The sequence below is a fragment of the Acyrthosiphon pisum genome, chromosome X (assembly GCF_005508785.2).
Source record: "Acyrthosiphon pisum isolate AL4f chromosome X, pea_aphid_22Mar2018_4r6ur, whole genome shotgun sequence".
Taxonomy (NCBI): Eukaryota; Metazoa; Arthropoda; class Insecta; order Hemiptera; family Aphididae; genus Acyrthosiphon; species Acyrthosiphon pisum.
Window position 1 is genome coordinate 113,609,422 of NC_042493.1, and position 25,396 is coordinate 113,634,817.

At 27.9% G+C, this 25,396-nt stretch overlaps 2 protein-coding genes and 1 long non-coding RNA gene across 3 annotated transcripts; all 3 read left to right on the forward strand.

Moving 5' to 3' along the window:
• Positions 1-1,638: 1,638 nt before the first annotated feature.
• Positions 1,639-3,238, forward strand: LOC100572057. The gene is made up of 2 exons (XM_003240577.4): positions 1,639-2,026; positions 2,411-3,238. Exons 1-2 carry the CDS (start codon positions 1,674-1,676, stop codon positions 2,889-2,891), a joined length of 834 nt encoding a protein of 277 aa, XP_003240625.1. The 5' UTR covers positions 1,639-1,673; the 3' UTR covers positions 2,892-3,238.
• A 13,625-nt stretch (positions 3,239-16,863) lies between these two features.
• On the forward strand, positions 16,864-19,879 carry LOC100158829 (MOB kinase activator 1B-like). Its single transcript, XM_029485420.1, has 4 exons — positions 16,864-16,959; positions 17,023-17,143; positions 17,234-17,358; positions 19,868-19,879. Exons 1-4 carry the CDS (start codon positions 16,864-16,866, stop codon positions 19,877-19,879), a joined length of 354 nt encoding a protein of 117 aa, XP_029341280.1.
• A 1,930-nt stretch (positions 19,880-21,809) lies between these two features.
• LOC107884476 lies at positions 21,810-23,957 on the forward strand. Its single transcript, XR_003840089.1, has 5 exons — positions 21,810-22,348; positions 22,854-22,955; positions 23,058-23,331; positions 23,397-23,606; positions 23,670-23,957. It is a non-coding gene; the product is annotated as an uncharacterized LOC107884476 (long non-coding RNA).
• The last annotated feature ends 1,439 nt before the right edge of the window (positions 23,958-25,396 follow it).

Genomic DNA, 25,396 nt, shown 5'->3' on the forward strand with positions numbered 1-25,396 from the left:
GGTGAAAAAATGTAATGTACTCAAAACTTAATATATCTTTCGATCAGTAAAGTAAATCACCTGTATTCTATTCTATACTCATCAAAATAATCGGAAACCTAAAAAAAATAAGGGAAATAGAAATATTTACAAAACACCAGTTTTTAACAAAATTAATAATGTTTTGTCATCCAAACATCAAATGTAAAATATTTTGGACTAAGTGTTTACCAAACATTTATATTGTATTTACTAGAGACTAAATGATATAATTTTCAAAGTATTTTGGCTATTTTTTATTATTTTTACTTGAAATGTAAGCTTCGACTACTGAGGTCATTATAGCCTGCTACTTTTGGGAGGGTACTATTGTTTGAACATGTATGTGTATGTGTGGCAAAGATTTGTCACTAAAAATCTCGGGTGGTCATCCATCTGGGAACTAGTGCGTACACTCAGAGCATATTCGTGACTGATTACAAGCACTGCGTCACCCCAAGCCAAAATTATGTCGGTGATTCCCCCCCGCATGTCAAAATAATTTTACCTCCAATACTCTGTTCTACGGTTCATGTGTAATGACTAACGAGTATTAATATTGACTTATTATAAGTTTATAACAATAATACAGAAATATAATATTATTATCTAGGTACCTAGTCAAATAATAATAAATTATGTGGGTAATTGGGAGATGCGATGTTTTTGGAAAGAATTAATCCAACATACACCATTTACTACTAATGTAAGTCACTGTAGAATAGGAACGATTTTGTGTTCTCGAAAAGTGGATTCACACGTTTTACACGTTCCAACTTAGGCTAAACACTACATAAACTAGTTTCACCTTGATATTCATAGATGTAACTAGGGAATTTTTTTTTGGAGGGGGGTGGCTAGAATTATTTCCGCAGCACAGGCCCTTAATTTTAAACTAAAATATGCAAGGCTGGGCATTAACGAGTTAAAAAGTTAAAGTTAAGTTAATAAGTTAATTTTATATTAGTTAATTTTGGCTTTTCATTAACTTAACTGTTAACTTACTAAATTTCTTTTTTAATTAACGTGAAATTAACGAGTTAATTTTTCATTTCAAGAAGTAAGTTAAGTTAATTTATTTTGTTTTTAATTTTATCATATTTCACTACTTCAGTATATTTCGTTTTCATGTCAAAAAATATTTACCGTGAATTGTTTAAAGTAAAAAAAAGTATATAATTCGAATTTAACTAATATGGAAACATTGTATAAAATATAAACACTATAATCTATAATTTAGTTTTGGGATGGAAAAAAATTAAGTACGTTAGCGTTGTATAAACAAATTAACTTTTTTTTAACTTAATAAAAAGTTAACAAAAAGTGTGTATAAACTTTTAACTTAACTGAGTTAACCTAAAGTTAAATTAACTTTTAACTTTTAACTTTTTGTTATTGGTGCATATTAACTTGACTTAACTGAGTTAAAAAAAATCATTAACTTGCCCAGCCTTGCGGCTACCGCTCTCTAAAGTTATAAAGGAGATAAGAAGTTCTAAAAAAAAATTAATAAGTTTAATTTTAATATGCTGTGGATTTATTTACATAGGTCTGTTATTATAACTCAACACGTTTCCACAACATCCGATACTATGTTTATTTAGTTACAAGTTTCATATTTTATTTTCAATTTTAGTTACATAAAATATAATATTATGATGAATACTGAAATATTAAAAATCGGGTTTATAGTGCTAATATTATGGTTGGTAATTAGGTTGTTCATAAAACAAGACAATTGCGAAGGTGTGTCAGCAAAACAGCCCTCAGTGCCAGTAAATTTTCAGCGGTTGACAACTTTAGATCAATTGAAACTGTTACTATATAAGTTGGAAGAGCTTGAACAGCAAAACCTCAGTCCGTGTAAAACAAAACTTGTATCAGTGGCTGAGCGTCTAAAAAAAATGAACATATTTCAGATTAAATCTGAACTCTTATACAAAGACGAATTGATGCAATACGAAAGAGCTATCGATTGGATTAAGTCACCAGCTGAGTTCCGCAACAGGTAGGACGTATTAATTTACTTCTATAAATAATAATTCATAACAGAACAGTTAAACGAGTCACCTTAAATTTGTCTGGAAATGTTGCTAAACGACGTATATGGAATTTTTGAAATTTTTAAAATAGGTAAATGGATTATAATTTAAAGGATGAAAATGAGGAATGTGGCTTCGGTCATAATATACGTTTGGTGCCAATAATCATATTAAGTAGATAGATATAATGAGTAGAATAATTTACCTGGATAAAAATTGTAATGAGTGTCACGTCTTTTAATAATTATAATCAGTAGTTTTGACTAAAGCTATAAATGCTATAGTCATGGAGGTCCCTTTATTCGATTTAAATCTGGAGAATTGGATTGTTCAACGTCTGCTTGTTATAGGTGTGGACCACCAAACTTATTCTCCGCATACTCGCCCATGACTGATAGTGACATAAAACGATTAGCCGAGTTGACTTTGCCACCGGTTGACATTACCAAAACGCCAGTCGAACCATCACGGTGGTCAGTTGCTAGCGGTGAATCGTCACTTCCAGTTGTAGACCAATGGCTGGCAAATACCGTTTGTTTACTGATAGAATTCTTGGACATGGCATTGAACTTCAAAGATATGGTGTGTTCTTGGGTCTACAATGACCACTTTACTGAACACGGTGGGTTAGTAAAATTCCTTTGCCATGCCATCGTGGTCACCGCTGAAGAGGATACGGAAGCTGATAAAACGATATTCACATTAGACTTTATGGTTCCATCTAGTGTGACCCTAGACAGTCTACCTAAAAGTAATGCCATCGGGATTCCGATAAAACCACGGAAGGGATTCTGCTGCTTTCCGGTCAAGTACACGGAGTCGAATGCATAAGATTTATCACTAAACATTTTAAGTGCTTGTTCACTAACATCCAAGCAATGTCAACTCCAAGCAGCATTTAATGACATTCGTGTTCGTTTCTGAAATTTAGAGTATCAAAAATACACATGTATGGAATCATAATAGGATACCGATGATCACGAGTTAGGTCTGTAGCATTTCCAAGGTGAAACAAACGCGCAACGTATTATCATTGTCAAAGAATGTGTTGAATTACTGTAGTTTTCTCTTAGTTAATGCTTCACCAACAAATTGATTTTGTAAGAGTTTAATAAATGTTTTTACTGATTATTGGATCTCGTCATGACTGAGTGGACCTGAACATTTTTCTTTTGATTTTAATTTAATTGAAATATTACACATACCAAATTTTGAATACTTTTCACACAGTTTTAAAAAATAATTATTTTTTGTTACTTCAACCATTACTACTATTTTTTACCATTTCCACTCTTCATATAGTGTCTCTTCAACTTAATGTATTTAATAGAGTGCTTCTCAACTCCCTTGCTTGTCCATCAACCCACATGATCAATTCCACCACAACGAACATTTTTGTATATCGTAGGCTCAGAACTAAAAGGTGCTAATTCGATTTTTTTGAAAATCCTCCTTTTAATACATATAGTTTAATGATCAATGCCCTATAATACAATATTAAATACAATATTATATATAACCTATTAGGTCTATTTTTTTAGATTTATCCAAAACTTAAATAAATCAATCAAATTTACACATTTTTTACTTGATAGCAATCTAAATAACTAAATAGTGTTAACACCAAAATGTTCTATCTACATGATAAAATAAGTGTAACAAACCAAAAAGTACTACTTATTTATCTTATATTATTAATTGTATTGTTGGTACAATATAATTAATGATTGTACATTTATCAACAAAACGATGATTTCTATAAACAATTGGTAAATTATAAATTAAGTGGGCATGGGCGTACTCAGAACCAATTTTAGGATGGGAGGGGGAGGTTATGAAAATTAAAACTAAATGTCTATATGACTTGAATGTTTAGATTCTAAGAAAACTTCGAGGTGGGTAGTGGTTGAATGTTGAACTCCCATCCCGAGTAAGTATTATATTGTAAATAGATATCTACTACACTTATATATTTTACCTGAATGTAAATTTAAATTTGTAACATTTATTATAATATTATTGTGAGTTTCTTTCATAAATCTTAGCGGCTGGCCAGTAGTGCTCCGGCAATCGGTGAGTTTTCATTCTTATTTTTTATATATTATTGGCCTTGTTGATACCAGAAGGACTGTCAAGTATTATTATATAGGTACCTGAAGGCTATCTTCATATTTTTTATTATTTATTTATTATTTATCACCTGATTAAAACATGTATTAATTCATAATTGCCATAATAAATAGATAATAATAATATTATTATCAAATTTATTTATTCGAGTGTAACCTGCTTGTAAATTTTTTATCTGTTAAGCCAGAAGGGCCATAGTTATCATCGATTCAAACTCATTATTTTTATATTTTATATACCCATATTATAATACTGTGTTGCTGTAAATTAAACTTGTGTATTATCTAAATATGTATATTATATATAACAAATAACCAAACAATTTTTACCATTTATTTGAGTTACCCTCCTACCATTAGTTTTAAGTACTTATTATACACACACTCATATACACACATACACACACCACCCACATACTAGCACACACACTGATCTTGCTTGGCAAACCCGTCCATTTTCCTTGAGTTTGGCTACACATATATACACGCATTTGCAGTAGGTGAGTTGATTCCCAAGACCTACTTTATGTATTAGTTGATTCCCGGCTCATTATATGTCACAGTATTCTGGTTATATCGTTTCCAAATACCAATTTTCAAAAACAATTTTTTATAAATGTTTATTAAATTACTACATTTTTTTACTAATAATTTTTTTAACAAAAAATTTAATGATTTTCAAAATATAAAAAAAACTAAAAAGAACAACATTTTTGAGAAACTTGTCTGCCAATCTCCTCGTGGTGTTCTCGGGTTAGGCAAATAGACTGAATATTTGACTATATATTGAAAATAATATATAATGACCAGGGAATAAACTCGTACGCAGCCCACGCATTACACAGTTCGGACGGTGTGCGTCAGGTATTATAGGCGTAGCGGAGTACATACGGTGACTGGTCGCACGTTCTGTTGTTATACCGTTTCCGGCAATAACAGTAATCTTTATAATCTTTACACATGTATCAATGTAGTATAGGTATATGACTACAAATTTCTTAATTCATTCAATCACTCAGTATCTCAGATTGATTCGTTTTTCTTAACAGAACAGTAAGAATCATGATGAAAAATATTTAAACCATTTAATCTTGTCAACGATAATAGGAAATATTTATATGATATTCGTCCACCTAGGTATCGAAAAAAGAATAAAATTCAATAATACGCATGGCCTAATGATTTAATATGATATAATGTAATATAAAAAATATTTTGAAATTAAAAGCAAAAAAAAAAATTGGGAAACAATAAATTAAGAGCTAACCTCCTCGTGGTGTCTCCTGAGTCCTGGGTAACGCAAATGGACTATAAAAAAGAAAATTTAAAAGAAAAAACTTAAAAACGTGTTATTATTTTAAAAATATGATGTACCCAAACGTTGTACCTATTCATTATTAGTACGTGAAAAATGTGTACCTAAACGTGTGTTCAATATCGTTCTCCCAATTCACATGTAAAAATATCTTTGACGTCACCCAAACCAATCCACGTCCCTGAAATGTAGTTAAAAAGTTGAGTTATTTGTTTTCAATTTTTTTTTTAACGTTTTAAATTCATTTAACGAGTTATAATTTATTAATGTTATTCATAAATTCACAATAAGGTAAAACCGTTGTTATTGTTATACATTATAATGATATTATTATATCTAGAAATTGTCAATAAAAAAAAGCCATCAACAGGAATTGAAAAAGAAATCTCATCGATTATTTATAGAACAAATATAAAATATAAAATGTGTATAAATAGATAAAAAAAAGAATAAGAAATATATTTTGAAAATGTTTATCGTTTATAGAAAATTATAAGCTTATGAAGAATCTTGAACTAAATTTACAAATCTAAAGTATAAAAGAAATGTTCGTGATTTTGACGAATTTTACTAGTGGATCTTTTTCTGGGTTAATATGGGTGCTGGATCCATCCCTACGAATGTCCCGCCACCACGCCGTCACGGCACCGTGGCAGTCTGAATGAAAATCTGTTATGTCAAATACGTCGATGGAATGTGATTGGTAACACTGATGCGCTCGTGTGCTGATAAATCGATTTGACGGGCGGACAGGTTGTTTGATGGACGAGAAGAGCGGAATCCCACCCAAAAGTGGCAAAACCCTAACATGCCGTTCCCCTTTCCACATTCCATTCATTTTCATTTTGCGTTTGTAAACAACAATATTAATCACTGTCTTCGTTTTTGCGCTATGATTTATTTCTCACGTCCATTGTACGGTTTTTGATTTGAACGCGTCAAGCGATGTCACTCGAGTTCGAGGTTTTCCCGCCCGTGACAGCCGGCCGCCAACGTCGTCACCACTGCAAAGAGTTTGCCTCTGTTTTCGTGTGAGCTGCCGTTCGCCACCGGACGACGGTCAACGGGGGTGCCAGTCAAACCGACCGAATTTGAAACGTAATATTTTCACCTCTGTTTATTCTATCCATTTAAAATTCACTTGCCCGGTTGCACTTGAGATATTGCTCGATGAAAGAACCAAATGTTGTGAAGTATATTAGATCCATTGGCCATTTTCAGTACCTACCATTCGTACTTAAACACATGAGTGTAAGAACTTGGAGGGTTTGACTAGACACAAACTCATTGGCTTATAGAACTAATAGTTCTTCGTAGTTCTCTTATAAGACTTATCACTTATATAAACCTAATCGTAGTAGGCAAGTACCATTTACATTTTTAAGAATTAATTACGGCATAAAATCAAAGAATCTTTATATACAGTTTCATATCGATTGTTACCTAATTAGGAAGTTAGGTCTTGGAAAAAGGTGCTAATCAGATGGCACCAGTCAAAAGTTGACTTAAAAAATGTATATCACATTTGACATCTCACGAAAATAAGTTTCAGCGGTATTTCTATGAAATGGGTACCACTTTGACTATATATTATATGAATATCATTAAGCACATATATAATCTACTCAGTATACCTTAATATTTATTTTTAAATATCAAATTACTTATTTAAAACTAATTTTCGCCAATTTATTTATAATTTATAAACACATTTATTCTTAAAAATATTTTATCTGTACATCAGCTATTACATTATTATAGGTACCTACCTATTAGGTATATTCTAATATTTCCTTATTAGATTTTTTTGATTGTACATCTATATTTACAAGAATTTCTATGCTTTATCTTAACTACTTCTTACGTATCACCTTTGAATGTTGTATTATTTATGATTTTATGAAGTGTATAAATGTGAAATATATAAGCATAATAATAAATAAAATTAGCCTGCATATATCTTAATAAATTCATAATAATTGTAAGTACATAAATTTCCTAATATCAAATCCAATTTAATGTTATAGATACCTACTTATATAAAATGTAATATTCATATTAAAGATTTAATTTAACTTATGCAATTTTAAAACATTAGAAATGTGGATGATTCGTTTAACCCAAAGTTTAAAGAAAAATGTCTTGAGAATATTTAAGAGTTTAGGGAATATTTTGTAAATTGTGAGGAAAAAATACACACATACCTAATTGACAAACATGATTATATTTTAATATTTTTCTCACTTTTTAAGGAATTTAAGGAAAATATTCGTATGTGTTTAAAAAAATATTAGGATAATATTTTTTTAATCTAAAAATCCAGTTCCTAGTCATACATTTTTGATTATTACATACTGTTAAGAATATTCAAATAAACTAAAAATAGGTTTAATCTATGTGTTAACAGAAATAATTAATAGCTAAGTATATACTTGAAACATTTTTAGCTTATTGGAAAGTAGAGTTGCTTTTTAAATATTAATTAATTTTGTTTTGCTTTCAGATTGGTTTAAGTGGATTTGTATTTAGGAGCAATCATTGTTCTATTAGAACAATAATTAAAAATTTGACAAGTGTTGCTTATTATACACTTTTTTTTCTTTGTCAATAACTGGTGTACTAATTGACATGAGTGATAGATTATTTATGGCAATAAACCGCAGCCGTATATCATGCCCATTGACTGTTCAAAAGCTGTGGGATGCGGTGAAAGTGTTACGTATTCAAAAGCAGGTACCAGATATTGATCGAATCACAAAATATATGACTAGAGTCCACAATATGTCACCAGGTAAAACATTACAGTTTAATTATAAATACCTTTTTAAAACTAATTATTTTGTGTTCAACAGAGGAAGTAGTAAGACAATTAGATTATTGTGTTCAAGATGATCTTTTGATTTTAACCAAAAGAATTGGTAATAAAGGTTCAAAAGCGGGAGTTGAAACCAAAGGATATAAACTTCCAGGAGAAAAAGTTTGCGACTTATCCTATTTAAATTTATTAACATGTTTTATTAATTTGTATTGTTTTTCTATAGGCTAAAAAAGATAGCCATGATTGGTATTGTTTTGAATGTCACAGTGCTGGAGATGTGATAAGTTGTACATCTTGTTATCGAGTTTTCCATCTTTCATGTATTGAAGAAAAATACTTGCCAGAAAATGATGTTAAGCATAAGTTCATTTGTAATATATGCAAAGTAAATAGTACTATTGGTATTCTAATTATTATTTTTTAACTATATTAAATTGTTATATTCTTTTAGAATTGTGCTTCTACTATAGAAGCTCGTAAAAAGATTAAAAAAAGCCAGCTTAACAGGCTTCTTTATCATACTACTGGTAGATTGAGAGAAAAAGTAATTGTCCTTAATACATTTTAAACTAATTATTTGGCATTTCATATTAGTTATATGAATATTTTTGTTAATTAGATACCTTCAACATGGTCAGAACGCAAAATTGCTACTACTGCTCCATCAACATATGTTTCAGAAAGAAATCAATGTCAGAGTCAACTAAAAGGCAGTGATTTGCATTTAAACAAGAAATATGCATTAACAGACAAAGATCCTAGGAGAATAGATTTTCTTATTTTCAAGTAAATAATTTGGTACTCTTTGGCTAAAAATATATTTTTAATGTTTTCTTTAAATTTTAGAGTTATAGACCTTCAAATGATTGGAGATAAAGCTGATGATGATAAATATAAAAATGTTGAAGAGTTCCGAGCAGATATATTAACCTTTGTTCACAATATTATTATTTTTCATGGGGGTAAATTATAACAACTTAAACTCTATTCTTTCCTTCATAAGACTAAACAAATTAAACACATATAAACATAAAAATATAGCCTGTATTAAAAATTAATAAACTATAACAATTTATAACTATATGATAAAATGTATATTTATATTATAGTTCACAGCAGTCTAGCCGATTATGGCCGTTTAATGTTGAGGGATTGCAATCGAATTTTGGATGAGATAATGAGGTGCCATTATTGTTACAAATATTCTTTACAAAAAAATTCAAAATTTTGGTTCTGTAAACCATGTAAGCCCCCACATGATCTAGTGTATGCAAAACAAAAGGATTTTCCATATTGGCCAGCAAAAGTATTTATAGTTAAATTAAGACAATATTGTTTACAATATTTTATTTTAAAATAATATTTTAGGTTTTGAAAATTGAAGGTGATATGTATGAAGTAAGATTTTTTGGTAGCGAACACCATCTTGGAATTATTGACAAAACTCAAGTACGACCTATATCAATGAACATTCATACCTTGAAGGTTAATATCTAAGAATTTTAAAAATTTATTATAATTTAAAAATATGTTACTTACATTTTTTACTGATATAAACGAAAAAAAATTATTTATCTTTAAAGCCTTATGTAGGGTTGTACATTTGAACTTTACAATTGTTTTAAATAAACACTTATTCCTTTAGTCTCAAGGTCGAACGTCTCAATGGAACAAAGCATGCGAGGAACTTAGTCGCCATAAACTTCAATTGGACAAATTAATGTTTGGTCTTACGGTTCAATCATCATCATCTTCCTCTAGTTCGTCTTCAGAAAATGAAGAAGAACCACATAAACTTAAAACGAAGGTTTCGCCTTTTCTCAAAGGTTATGAAAGAAGAAATATTAAAGAACAGAAAATATCAATAAAAACTGGGTCAAAAGTGGAGACAGATACTCAGGAATCAGAATCAAAAGACAAACTAAAACCTGTAAAAAGAAAACTAGGTAGACCGTTGTCTCTAGACAAAAAAAATAAGTCCGCCTAAAAAAGTTGTAAAGAAATCTTTATTAATTAAAAAAACCAGTCCTGATAACACTGTAGAAAAAAGACCTAGAGGTAGACCAAGAAAAGTTGTTGAACCTGTAATTGTAAATAGTACCCCAGTTAAACATTTGAAAACAAAAGTTAAAATTAGAAATGAAAATTCTAATGCATCTGATGGAGTTAAAACATCAAAAAATACTTCACCATTGAAAACAAAATCTCCAGTTAAAGAAAATATAACATCTACAACTGAAAGTCTAAAAGATCCTGATGTTGTTGAAGATGAAATAATTAATTCTTCATCTCAAGATTTAGTACAATACCATATGAACAAGGTTAGTTTTGTAATTAGATGTATTTTATATATTATGTTCTAGAGCGAAATATTTTGTTTTAGATTCGAACTGAAATGGAATGTGAAAAACGTAGAACTTTTGAACAACTGATTGAACAACATAAAGAGGAAATTGCTTTGTTGCAAGAAAACCACAATATTGCACTGAATGAAGTAAAAAAAAAGAAATGGGTAATTTTATTTTTATTTTAAACTTCAGAGAGACATTTTTTAAATCATACAACATATTTTGTAGAAATCATATAAGAAATAGTAATGAAAGTAATTTTGTAATATGTTTTTTTAAATTTATTTCAGTACATATTATTATACCTTACATATGGTTATCTGTTTATATATTTAACATTATAAGAGCTACTAAATGTTGGCATAAAAACACAAAGACTATTAGTTATATATTTGTAAAGTTTATTCAATACATTTCAGTTTTTATTCAATATTTTTTATAATATATAATAATATATAATAAATATTAAATACACTTTAATTGATGAAAATATAACATGGCAAAATGCATTTTGTAGCAGTCAAATTAGTAAATAAAAAAAATGTTAGATATGATACAGTCACATAACAAAAGTCATTATTCATTCTCAACATTCAAATATTTCTTTTAGATAAACCACTATTTTAACATATAATGAGATATCTTTTTTTCAATATCCTGTTTAACCAAGTATACATATAGTACCCTCAATATTAAGATTACTAATTTATATGTATAAAACTTATATTTTTAGTGTGCGAATTGTCAACATGAAGCTACTCTCCATTGTTGTCAGAATACATCATATTGTAGTACTAAATGTCAACTAATTCGTTGGAATAGTGAACATAAATACTATTGTCGTCGACCAAGATGATCTTAAGCTATTTATGGGAGTATTTTAAGAAATAATTTTCTTTTAGTTGAAAATCTGCCAGGTACACACACACACACTTACATTATAATTATATTTAAACATTTTTAAAAGTTTTGCTAGTTTATACTAACTGACTCATTATTTTACTTAATTTGAGTACATTTAATTTATGTGTAGTATCTTATATTAAATATTAACAAGAACAATATTACTTAAAAGTAACGCAATTATTCAAGAACATACAAGTATTTTTAATCTTACAATTTTTATGTTAATTTATGTATTTTTGCTGATTGATTTTGTATCATTATTATTTATTAATTGATTGACTAATCTACAGAGTGTACAATAAAGAGTTGTCTTAATAATAATCATATATTTCAAATATAATGTAAATGTATTACAACATCCAAGCAGTTACATATTTGTATTATCTTTTTATTACATCAATTATTTAAATTTGATCAAGTTTTTTTTTTTAAACCCTTAACCCACAACTGTAGGTTTTAATTTTTTTCAAGCTAATCTGTATTAAATGATTTTTTTATAAAAAATAATATCCAATAGCTGCTTATTGGACTTGCAGTTACTTGACTCATTTGCCTATTAGACTCATTCAGGCAGACCTGTATTTATTTAATTTTGGGTTTGGGGCCAAATACATAGAAATAATATATCCATTATCTATGTATTACAGAAAACCATATAATTTGTAAGTATAAGATCCTTGTGGGAAATGTAGGTACTATCCACCAGGCGTCCACTATTGTTTGTTATCCGTTGTGGGGGCATATCCAGTTTTCAACATTTTGGATTGTTTACTACTTAGCCTATATAATATTATATATTATTAAAATTTCAAGAATCTTGAACATTACATTTTTAAGGCGTAAAAAGTACTCGTTCAGCATTACTTATTTATAATTGTTTAGATACTTTTCTCATTAATCGGTAACTTATAGAAGACTACTCTGTGTAGAAACTAGTTTTGGACTACCTAGTTATTGACAAAAAAAAAACGGCATAATGTCTTAACAAAAATTGTAATATTAAATATTTTTAATGTATCTACAAAAATTTCTTAGTGAGCTAAGAACAAGGTATTTATCACAAACAATTTAATTTTTAGGATTGGTAATATAAAATATACATTTTTACTTTTTATTTAAATAAAATATTTTGATATTTTAATTTCAGAATAGTTAGGTTGAGTATGTTTAATAAATTATAAATTTGTTCTTGCTTTGTTTAAAATTTATAGTTTATATTTATTTCGATTAATTTCATAAATTTATGTCAATATTAACTTAAATTATATTTTTATTATTATTATTATATTTTTAAAAATATTTTATAAATTAGTATGTTAGGTACTTATATATATATATATATATATTTTTAAATTTTATTAGATTAATGCTTCAATTAATATAATTGTATTTTATGTTGATATACTGTATTCTTAAAGACTCCATATACTTAATCTGAAGAAAGTATATTATATAAGCTAGTGATTAAAATTAAATCGACTGATGGAAAACGTCTTATGAAATGATGGCATAACCAATAGTAACATTCTGCCAATTACTTTATGTTTATATAATATAGAATTTAGTTCCGTAGTCAATAACATTATGAATATATATAATATAATAGTATAAATATTATTTCTATCATAATAAATTTAATACTAAAGAATTAAATATGATTAATTTTTATATTAATAACAGTATAAAAAGTTATACTTAATAACCTAACGAAATTCTAATATTTAAATTTAAATTATAATGTCTATGTCAATTGAACTTTTCTTCCTTTTTCAGTTTTATTTAACAGATGAATAATTGTATCAAAATCCATTTTAAAATCTTCAGTATGTAAAATAGCCATGTTACTTTAATTAGTCTTTATAATTCTTGTAATTTTTTTGATGCGATAAATAGATGAAAACAAACGTTCATTCAAAGCAGAACTCATGATAATAGTTAAAAACATTTTATAAATATTGTATATATTATTGTTAAATGAACCAATTAAGTATCTTCTCAAATATAAATTTAAATTTGCTTCAAAATGTTCACTATTATTAGTTGATAAAAACATTTCCTCAAGTAGTTTTAATTCTGTCTTTAAATCATTGAAGTCAATATTGTTGGTGTTACAAATTTCTAAAAAATCTTCATTTATCGAAATTAAAGTTCCACTTTGGTTTGGTTTTTACTTACGAAATTATGAGAAGATATTAAATTATACTACCATGATGAATTTTATTGTGATGGCAAAATCTGGCAGTGATTAAAATTTTTTTGATAAATACATTAATTTATTTTCGTCGATAGATGAAGCTAAACAATTAATCAAGTTAAAATTAAATTATATATATAAACAACAAAATATACAAATTACCTGGGCTATCTAAAGAGTCAGTGTTCCACTTAAGTTTTTCTCTTTTTTTTTTAATCATTTTTCATGATTTTTTTCTTAGTTTTTTGGAATCGGTCTTTCTTCAGAAGTTTCATTTGAAGATGAAAGATGTGAAGTGTGTTCAGATGCTTTTGCCTTTTGTTTAGCTAAAGTATAGTCACCTGTAATATATATATAGAATATATATACTGAACTACACAGTAACAACAATTATTCAATTTGTATTGCCTACCTAAATCACTACATAATTGTTTGGCTTGTAAATAGTTAAAATCAAATTTATATGAAGGAATTCTTTGCTTTATGAAATGTGTTACATTTTTTTTTGGCCAAGCGCAATTATTTTTATGGACCCAAAACGATTGTACAACTTCAACACCATTGTCTTCAACAAAATTTATAACTGACCACATAATTGTAAGATTTTTCCACTGTTAAAAAAAAAATAATTAATATCTTAACAATTCATTGTTTATAGTATTATTTTATCCTATTGTGGATCTAATCATTTAATTTTAATTTACATTATCATTTCATTTATCTTACCAATTAATCAATAAAAATGCAATCAATATGTTAGGTACATAATGTCATAATAAACACATTTCTGGTACATATAATTAATTATTCTCATCTAATATAATATTATTTATAAAATTAATTAACAGTAATATAAGCTACCTACTAATATAATATATATGTTACGGACAAAGTGGGGTAGCCGGGCATTGTGCACAGTGCCCATCAGTTTCGGGTAAAGTAATCAGTTAGTAATAATATTGTTTATTATGATGACCGGTCATTCTATAACAATGTCTGGACAATTTGCATTGCCCGACATACTTTTGGTCAATGTAAAAATTTACTATAATAAAATATATGTTGGTACCGCGGAGACGACCTAAGGACGATACCGCGTCGTCTCGTAATTAAGATATTATCTATTATATATTTTCCGGCCTTCCGGGACTTTTTTACCACGGCTTTTTTTCCGCGATTCAAAAAAAATTATTTAATATTATTTTTAGTGATAAGGAAACGGTGATACCGGCCCCGAAAAGGGCTCGCGTTACTCCCTCCATCCTCTCGTCCGTTGACACGAGAAAATAAACGCTGTTTATCATATTTCATAATACATAATATTATATTATCTCTTATAATGTTATTTTCCATCGCCAATTTCTTTTGTTACTACCTGTCGCTAGTTGCATTTCTTTTTCAGAAAAATACAATTATAATAATTCACTATAGTCGTTAACATCTGAATTAATGTACCTACTACCTACATCGAGTTTACATCTTGCAATGCTGTAACGGAACCCACAAATTACATATTCTCTATTGTTTCTTTTGCTCGTTTTTGTTTCTTAATAATTTCATCCTCATCCACCGACATTATTAATTTTTGTTGCCCGGTATATCATACAAGTGATCGTTTTAGTGTAGATGTAGTCGGTAAATGTCCGTATTGTTGCGAGAGTGTATTCGTCGCGATTGTTTGTCAAGAGACGTTCTAGGCAAATTCATAATGAACATTCCATTGTGAGTGATTTACAATGTTCATTGGTTGCATACGGCAGTCTAGACATGTTATTAACAGTCGTAAGTTTTTTTTTGCAGTAGAGGCAGATTATCGAAGACTTTAAAACCTAAGAAGAATATACTAAAATGTACCAATCATTTCAATCTGATGAAACACGCGTCAAAAACTCTTGGTTCAAGCAATCTGAGATTCGCTGTTCGACTACCAAAGGGTGAAGATATCAATGAATGGATTGCATTCAACAGTAAGTGTCAATGTGAATTCTCATGTTCTTAATTTTAAGTAAATATTTATTAATTGTAAAAGTATTTGTTCAATATAATATGTATAAAATGAGCTCAAGAGACCAATAAAATTAAAAATTATGCATCCCTAAAATTAAAATAGTTGTATTACAATAGATACATATATAATATATTTATCACTGTATTGTTTATTTTAATCTATCATAATAGTCGTATTTCTCGTATGTACCAACTTATATTTAGGATTATTTTTAAGGTTTAAATTTAATCTGCTAATAGTCCCTAATTAAAATACATTAAAATGAATTGATGATTATTATTAAAGGCTGTGAATAACCAAATACATCATCATCATTTATTTTTTGTAAATACCTATATCAATAAAATTAATATAAATATCTGCGCAAAGATTGAAATCATTAAGTTACAATGTTTACTTCCAAGTTTAAACTTTAAAATCTAAATACCTACTGATAGTTAAAGATTAAACACATTTTTCGCATTATAAACAATATTATTTTGTGATGTAAAATTGTAATTCTCTAAATAATACCCAATTCATTCCTTAAAATTGCTCTGATTTGTCTTGAAAAGTTGTTTGTTCTTTAGATTCTTTTAGATGTTAAAACCCATATTATTACAATCATAACTATTCGGTTTCAACTAAACTACTTATAGTATCTATTTATTGTTACCAACTATACTATTGAAGTCTTATTGGCATAAGTAATGTTTCTCATATTTTCTTCTGGAATAAATTTTTTTTGGTAGATTATGATTAAATTTTATTATTTTTAGGTATAAGAAAAATATAATATCTAATATTTTCAATTAATTTTCAAAACAATTAATACATTTTACTTATAATTATTCCTATTTTCAAAACTATTTAATTCAATTAAATTATTATGAATATTTGTATAACAATTGATTAGGAATAACTTTTATTTACAGATCATACCTCGATTGATACCTAGTATCATTAATTTGAATTATATATTTATATATTTTAGTTTCTAATAAACATTTATCTTTCAACATATTAATATAATTTAGTTTAAAATATTGTAGTATTAAACAATATTAAATTTTGTTCCAGCTGTTGATTTTTTCAATCAAATAAACATGTATGGTACATTAACAGAGTTCTGCACCGATGAAAGTTGTTCTACAATGTCTGCCGGACCCAAATATGAATATCATTGGGTAGATGGCCTGACTGTAAAGAGACCAATACCGTGTTCTGTTCCGAAATATATTGATTATTTGATGAATTGGTTTCAGGATCAATTGGACGATGAAACATTGTTCCCTGCAAGAATCGGTGACCCATTTCCTAAGAACTTCATATCAATTGCTAAGACAATACTTAAACGGTTATTGAGGGTGTATGCACAATGCACATGTATATCATACACATTTCAATTCAGTCGTTAGACTAAGCGAGGAAGCACATATCAATACATCATTTAAGCATTTTATTTACTTTATTCAGGTAAACAAGGAAATTATGTTAATTATGTTGAATGGTTAAATAAGAGATCACCTGTATTTGCTATCTTTGTTTTATGGATATTTAACAGAGCATATTTTACTTTAAATAGAATCCATTTAGTTGAGGTAATTTTAATATTAAATTACATTAAATAAGTTCTCTCATAAGTTTTTCAATTTAAAGCAAGTTATGAGCATATTAATTTAAAGTTAAAATATTAAAGAAAAAATATAATGTGAGATCATGTAACGTTTTTATTTTTAAATTAGTATAAGTAAGTTAAATTCACTTTACTGTTAAAAAGTTTTTCAAGTTTTAAAAACACAAACAATAATGGTTTTTGAAACACTAAGAACTTTTTTCATATAAATGATATCTAAAACATAAAAACAACATACTACAGCCAAAGTTTTCCTTTTTATGTAGTGAAAATATTGTTTCTTAGTTATGACTGTAGACTTTTCATTCTTTCCCGCTCAAAACTGTTTTTTTCTGCGTTGTATATTTGTAAGATAGATGCGATAGACACATGCGGTTGTAGCGTCCTCTGAAAACTATTGATAGTAAGATGTAGTAGGTTTACTACTATGGAAATATATCTAAATAAAATTAATTTTACAAGTTCTTTCCTAATTTTTTCTGTAAAAAAAAAAACTGAATATTTTTATTTTAAACAAACTGATTAAATAACACACTACATAAGATATTAAATTTTAAAGATAGAACATTTTTAAGCAGTTCATTTTTCAAAATACCTAATCAATTATAAATCTAAATAATATTTTAGAGGCATTAATTATAGAAAACTATATTTACAATAATATCATACAATATTATCTATACATTTTGTTTTGATAAATATTAAACTTTTAAAAATATTTCAATTTAAATATATAAAATAAAACACTTAAGAGGACGCTACACCCGCATACGTTATCTCCGTCTTACAAATTCACAACATAGCAAAAACTGTTTAGTGTGGAATAATTATGCTCCCTCTTTATTTATAGTAAAATTACCAAAATTCCACAACACATAAGGAAGAGCTTAATCTGTGTTGTAGTGTTTTTGTTTTTTTTATAGCACTTACCAATAGTTTTTAATAATTAAACAAAAAAAATTAATGTTCTCAAACTAATAACTTAAATTATATTAATGTTATCCAAATAATAAAAACGCGATGACACAGATAAAGTTCTTCTCTATGTGTTCTAGAATTTTAGTAATTCTACTATAAATACAGAGGAAGCATAGTTGTCCTGCGCAAAACAGTTTGTGCTATGTTGTGTATTTGTAAGACGGAGACAACGCATGCGAGTATTGCATCCTCTTAAATACTATTATTAATTTTTGGTCGAATTCACCCAAAAATATGTAGGTACTTTAATTATGTACTCGAATTATTATGAGTAGATTAATTTTATAACTTATTGAACGATAGTTCATTTTCTCTTAAATTAATAAATTATGACCATACATCAGTGGCGTAGCCAAGATTTTTTTTTGAGAGGAGTGGTCAACTTTTACACTAGAATTTACTCCATCCAGATAATGGTTATTAATTGATATTGAAATATAATAGGATTTTTATTACGCGTATAATTACGTTGTATAAATAAATCAAAATTATTATATAGTAAGAAAATGTTAGTACAAAAAATTAACTAAGTCACTAACTTACAATAATTTATTATAGCTTCTAGTAATATCTCTTGAAAGGGAGTAATCATCATCTTCTTCTTATTTTGAGTAAGAAAGAACTGGGTGACACGGGTACTTTTGTTTGAAGCAATTTCTGGACATTCACCATCATTCACATAGTTACAGTGTTCGGACTTATCTAGATAAATAGTCACAAGGTATCTAAACGTTCATCTTAGATATTTTTTTTACTAATCTAAATAAATTCATCTAGATACATTTTTTTATTGATAAAAATCGCGAAATTGTACTAAATTTTTTAAATATTTATACAGATTCTCAAACAAAGTTTACGGTTTATAAATAATGTAATTATTTTTATTTATATCATTATTATTATTATTATGTTCCTAGTGCCCAACTAAAATATACCAAAATTTATAACTATTTAAAAAATAATTGTATCTTTTTTTTTATCTAGATAAAAAAATACTTATCTAATCCGAACACTGCATAGTTACCACCAGCCCTATGCAACTCAATGAAATTAACGTGTAATCACCCATGATCTTATTGATGGGACAGGGAACTCTTATATACTAGTACTGCCATCTATCAGTGACGTAAGACGATCTAGATATTATCTGATAATATCTACAAATAAATTTCATGAGAATTTTTTTATTTTAATATTTTGTATTAAAATTATTCGTTTGGCACGATTATAGAATATTGTTGATGTACTAAGGTAGTACTAAGTCTAAAAACTTTAAAATAACAAACAACTTTTAAGTTTTTAATTTATAGGTATGTATAATATTAATTATTATAGAATATAAATATTAGATTATGATTTACAAAATTTAGACAGTTTCTTTTTTTTCGCATTTTCTTTTAGCTGTTCTTGGTTTGTTTGCCTAGTCCACTGACGCATTCTCATATTTTTATAATATTTTATAATGTATGATAAAATAAAATCTTTATGTTCCGTAGATGGAAATGTGAACGTTTCACACTTGGTTATCAATGCTTCTACTGTGTCTTCAAAAACACTTGTTTTACTTAAATTGTTCATAAACTCATCTTCAACAACACTCAATAATTTATACAAATATTTATTTGGATGTTTCAGCCATCCCCTTGATTTAATATTTGTCAAATCAGCCTCAGAGGTGTAACATTCAATACTTATGACACTAGATTTACATTTTGACAAGAACTTCTTTTGATTATTTGGTGAGTTAAATAACCAGCTATATAATACTTAATGTCAGTCCACAACTGGAGCCAATAAATAATCGTGTTCAATTATATCAGTAAATTCCCATTCACCTTCATTAATAAGACCATTTAATTTGGTTTTTAGTTTGTCTATTGCTGTTATATCTTCATTATTTTCATAACAATTATTTATATCGGAAATAGTTATTAAATTTGTTTGTGGCATATTATTATCAACAGTACAATTTCCATACTTTAGAGGTTTTAATATAGCATAAACTGAAAGCAGTTTATATACCTGTTAAAAAGTCGGTGTAGATGGATGGTCATTTGCACCTGAAGCCATTCTCACCGTACCAAAAAAACGCTAAAACAATTTTTAATTTATAATATTCAACAAAAATGTATGCCTATGTATATTTTTTTACATTACCTCCAGTGAATCTTGGTTAACTTTTCCTGTGAGAAGGTAGTTGAAATCATATTTATCTATTAAATAATCGGAAAAGTCTATAGACGATGTAAGTGTAACTCTCAGTCCTTCTGCTGTACTCTTGGTTGAAAAATCTTGAGATTCAATTTTCCCAGCTTCTAAATTAGATTCCCAAGAGTTCAACCAGTCCAGAGAACGTTGAAGTATCTGTTTAGTTATAAAGTTGAAAATTGTAATTTGTGATTTACATTGAATAAGTAATTAAACACTTACACAAACACAGAATACAATTTGCATACATCTAAACTGTAAATTAAATTGTAGGTACAAACATAAATCTTGTCACATCTAGAAAGTATTAAGGTGCCTTTACATTTATTATATCTTAGATAGAATTTAAAGGCACCTTTAGTAGTTCTTGTTACAGTAATTTTCACGTCTATATATAGGTACTGCTAGAGAAAATTAATATAATACACATACAATTAACACAAATAATAGTTAGTCTTGTTAGTTGTTATGAGACATTCAACAGGTTGAATGCCATATACCCCTTCAGTAAAACTGACAAAAGCAATCATTATATACAGTTGTGTAGCTGGAGTTCAATCAAGGGGAGGGCTAATTTATATACTATATTAATTTATTACCTTTATAGTAGGCTATAACTGTGATTAAATCATCATCAATAAAAAAAAAATTGAGGGGTTTCATCCACCCCTTTACCAGCTAGATCAAATAGTTTAATAGCTTAACTTTTATAAATATTGTACAAATTATTACATGCATCATGCATACAAACCATGTTATAATGGAATTTTACGAACAGATTATGTGACATAAGTTAGTATTTTAATTGTATTATTATATTACATAATGTTGTATGTAATTTCCTTGTGAATAATAATATTACATTTACAATATAATACATTAATTAAAAATAAACAAAAAAATATAAACAATTTAAATATAACAAACTTGATAATTTTTTGATCCAGTTTTAATGTCTTGTACAGGAATTTTTGCATTTAATGCATCAAATAAGTCATTAAAGATTAAACAAAAATCTATTGTTATATCACAATTACTCAAACCTTCTATATTGTGTTTTTTATAAAATTTTAAACCATCTGCGACAAATTTACTTAAAACCTGTAAAGGAAAAGAAAATATAACGTTTTATAAAGTTATATTACCTAATAACCTATAAGTACCTGTGTTGCAAGACGTACACGCATCTTTAAACATGTATTTAATAATTTTACATGATTTTCAGTCAACTTTGGACATATGTTTAATTGGCTGTTACAATTCTTTTTATCTTGGGCGTGTAATATTTCAAAATATTCCCACTTCACTGGATTTTCATTTGGATTTATCTGCAAGTAATGTATGGATATTGAATTGTATTATTAATGGCACAAAAAAAAAACTGAATATTACCCGAAGTTGTCTGTTATTATATAGCCGGTTCCTGACACATTTAATTAAATGAGGACTATCAGAAAATGCGAAAATTTTCCTAATACTGTCAGCGAAATGTTCAATATGAGTTTTTGAACTACCTAATTTTCCACTTATACCAAACTCAGACCATACTCGTCGGTTAGTTTGAGCTCCATCTGAAACGAACCCATGGACCCGAGCACCTGCTTTCTCAAGAAGCAACATAGCTTTAATAATTAATTTTGCCAGTGTTTGTCCATTAACTGGTCCTTTGAATGCAAACACTCAGATAGGTTGTGTATAATTATCAGCTATGGGTTGGAACATAAAAACTAACCCATGTGTGGCTTTAGAATTTATGTCTATTGCTTTTGGTAAGTTCATTTCATCATCTTCTCCAAAATCTATTAAACCTGTATAAGTGAGAGATTTAGAATTTACTGAAACACTTTCTCTAAGCGAGATTTCGTCAAATATCAAAACACCATGCTTTTGAAGATCTGTTTTAGTATCTAAATGTTTTTTTTAAAATATCAAAAAATTGTTTGTCATATCCACATGTAGTATTTATCATTGACAAATACTCTCTGATTCTTCTGACTGAAGGTAGTGGTAACAATTTATTATTTTGCATAAAAGAATAACCAGCTGGTGATCTAATATGTAAAAGCATACATAGTATTATCCAGTCTTCTGTATATCGATTACCTTTTGAACCTTTTCTCTTGGAGGTAGCTATTATTTCATTTATTACCAATTGATAATTTTTTGGAATATTATTGGATGTTAAATTTTTTAATATAGTTGATTCATCTAAATTACTACATTTTGTTTGACAGATATTTAATTGACTTTTTAATTTGTTTAATTGTTTTCCAGCACGACGATTCAATTCTCTTATATTTTTATTACGCTGACAAAGTAACTTAAGCTTTTCAAGTTTACTTGGAGTACAAAGTAAACGAACACGTTTTACAACAGGTGTGTTTTTCATACGCAATTTTTTTCTTTGGCATCTAATCAATGCTATCTTACAAAATTTACACTGTCTAATTATTTTATTATTATTTAATCTGTTAATAGCTAATTCTTCATTAACTATTAACGAACATCCAATATGTCGAAAATGTCCATTACTATCTATACATAGAGTATTTGTTTTATATTTCAACGCTTCTGTTGGTATATTAACTCCTTCGCACATTATAGCACTATCCACCTTACAAATTACGTCTTCAAGTTCTTGTATACTTTGTACCAAATTTGAATTTAATTTAAGATGACTAATCTGAATTGTATCATTCATATTTGAACATCTTATTGTTGCATTTTCATCTATGATTACAGATCGCTCAAAGTATGGCTTTAAATCAATTTCTTTTAATAACATTTTACTATATAAAACACTTTTATTATTTCCAGGAATGATTCTGCACCATTTTGAAGGAAACTGCACAGAGTCCATATTTAAAAATATTTGTTCAAAAATATTTTTTATAGAATTGGTTATTTTACTATGGTCAAGGTTTGGCTCTCTTATTAAAATTGTATGGACTGGAATACTACACATTTGAGATCTATTATTTTCATATTGTTTCTAAGAAAAAAGCAAAATTATGAATGACAGAATATGTGAGTGAAAAACGAAAATATATTATAAAAATATAAAACTAATGTTACTATTTACCATTCCAGAAACATTATATGTGGAGATAGGCAAAATAGGCAGAGCTAATTCATCAGAATTATCATTGGAATTCTCATGACTAATAATCACTTTTTTTACAACACTGTTTGATTTCAAAGGCAGTTGATTTGTATGTATATTGCCTTCATCGACAATTGCATCAACAGTATCAGGAATATTATTAGTTAAACCTTCAAATTCAACTATAGGATATGCATCTGCTTTTAAAAGTACCTTATTATAAAAATATATGTTAAAAAAAGAATAATGTAAATGTTTTATATCTATATTAACTGTCGAGCTATTATAGTTTATTACTAAAAGCTAATAATAAAAAAAAAAAAATGTATTATATAAATATATTATTTTATTATATAACACATATTATACATTTTAGTTTGAAAAACTTACTCTTGAACGTTTTGTTTGTTCTGGACCGTCTTTTATATTTTCTTTTATCAAAAAAGCTTTGGGAAAATGTGTTTGACAAATTCGATAACCTACTAATAAAGGAATTGGAACTACAAATTCCCAATTTTTTCTACGCTTTTTAGTGACTATAAAAGTCGGTACCCCTTCTGTACCTATATTGCATATGGCACATTTTTTTGGCATGATGACTAAGAGTCGGACTGATTAATAATATAAAAAAAATCTAAAAGTTATAATCTATGAAAACACTCATTACTTAACTTACATAACTTAAATTACTTAACAATATACCTTTTGGCTATTAACTTTTGGCGCAATTTTTGATTAATGTTTTAGATTTAGGCGGGGATATGAGTGTATTGGTTTTACAATGCTTTCTTCTGTGTTAGTTTAGCATTTAAAAATATAAAATATGACTTCGCCCTCCTCCCTCCAGACATTTCTCTCCTAAAAGTCCAAACCTACTTCCTTAGTACTTTCCAATACAGTAGAAAAGCTGGCAGCTGCTGCAGAATGAAAGCCCCGGTTAATAAATAAAAACTAAAATATTAATCCGCTAGATAGTGACACGTGTGCATGACTATTCCCTGTCCGGTCATTAGGAGCACGGATTCCATTATCAAGTTGCCAGACCTAATAATCTAAGACCGTGATTACCACCATGACAAATTATATAGGTATCACACAGCATTTTGATACGTGTTCGCGCCAAGCAATAAATGCTTATCGCGGGACGCTAATCTGCGCGACGGCGACATCTTCCCTCCTCTTCCGGCCACCCATCCGCTCTTCTTCATGCCGTTATTATTGTAAAACGATTATTATTTTTATTATAATTGTATTATTGTTATATTTCTTCATAATATCTTTGTGTTTGTCATATAAAATATCTGTCGGCCTTTTGCTTCAGAATATAGTGCTATAATATTATCACTATAAGATAAATACTTTGGTTTTGTTTACATTCTGCGGCCAACGTCCTTATTATTATTTTATTTATCATTATTATTCAATTACTGTCGTTCGTTGTTTTTTGTCCGCTATTACAGCGATATACGTTTTTATATTGTGTGATCCGCTCATATAGCGATCTATATTATTATTATAAATATTATACTTTGTGATCTGCTAATATAGCGATCCGTGAATTATTCGTGTGGTCCGCTATTAAAGCGAGTACAACAAATATTTATTTCTTTTATTTTATACTTCATGGTGCACACGGTTGCCGATTGTTATTATTATTATATTTGTGTGTAGCTATAAAATCTGAGATTTCAAATAAAGATACGATCTCCAACTA

What these genes read in the sequence shown, in the direction of transcription:
- LOC100572057 (XM_003240577.4), top strand. Translation starts at nt 1,674, where the DNA reads ATGATGAATACTGAAATATTAAAAATCGGGTTTATAGTGCTAATATTA. An exon ending in CCAGCTGAGTTCCGCAACAG is followed by an intron (nt 2,027 to 2,410) that starts GTAGGACGTATT and finishes TGCTTGTTATAG; the next exon opens with GTGTGGACCACCAAACTTAT.
- LOC100158829 (XM_029485420.1), top strand. Translation starts at nt 16,864, where the DNA reads ATGTATGGTACATTAACAGAGTTCTGCACCGATGAAAGTTGTTCTACA. An exon ending in ATTGGGTAGATGGCCTGACT is followed by an intron (nt 16,960 to 17,022) that starts GTAAAGAGACCA and finishes AATTGGTTTCAG; the next exon opens with GATCAATTGGACGATGAAAC. An exon ending in GGTGTATGCACAATGCACAT is followed by an intron (nt 17,144 to 17,233) that starts GTATATCATACA and finishes TACTTTATTCAG; the next exon opens with GTAAACAAGGAAATTATGTT.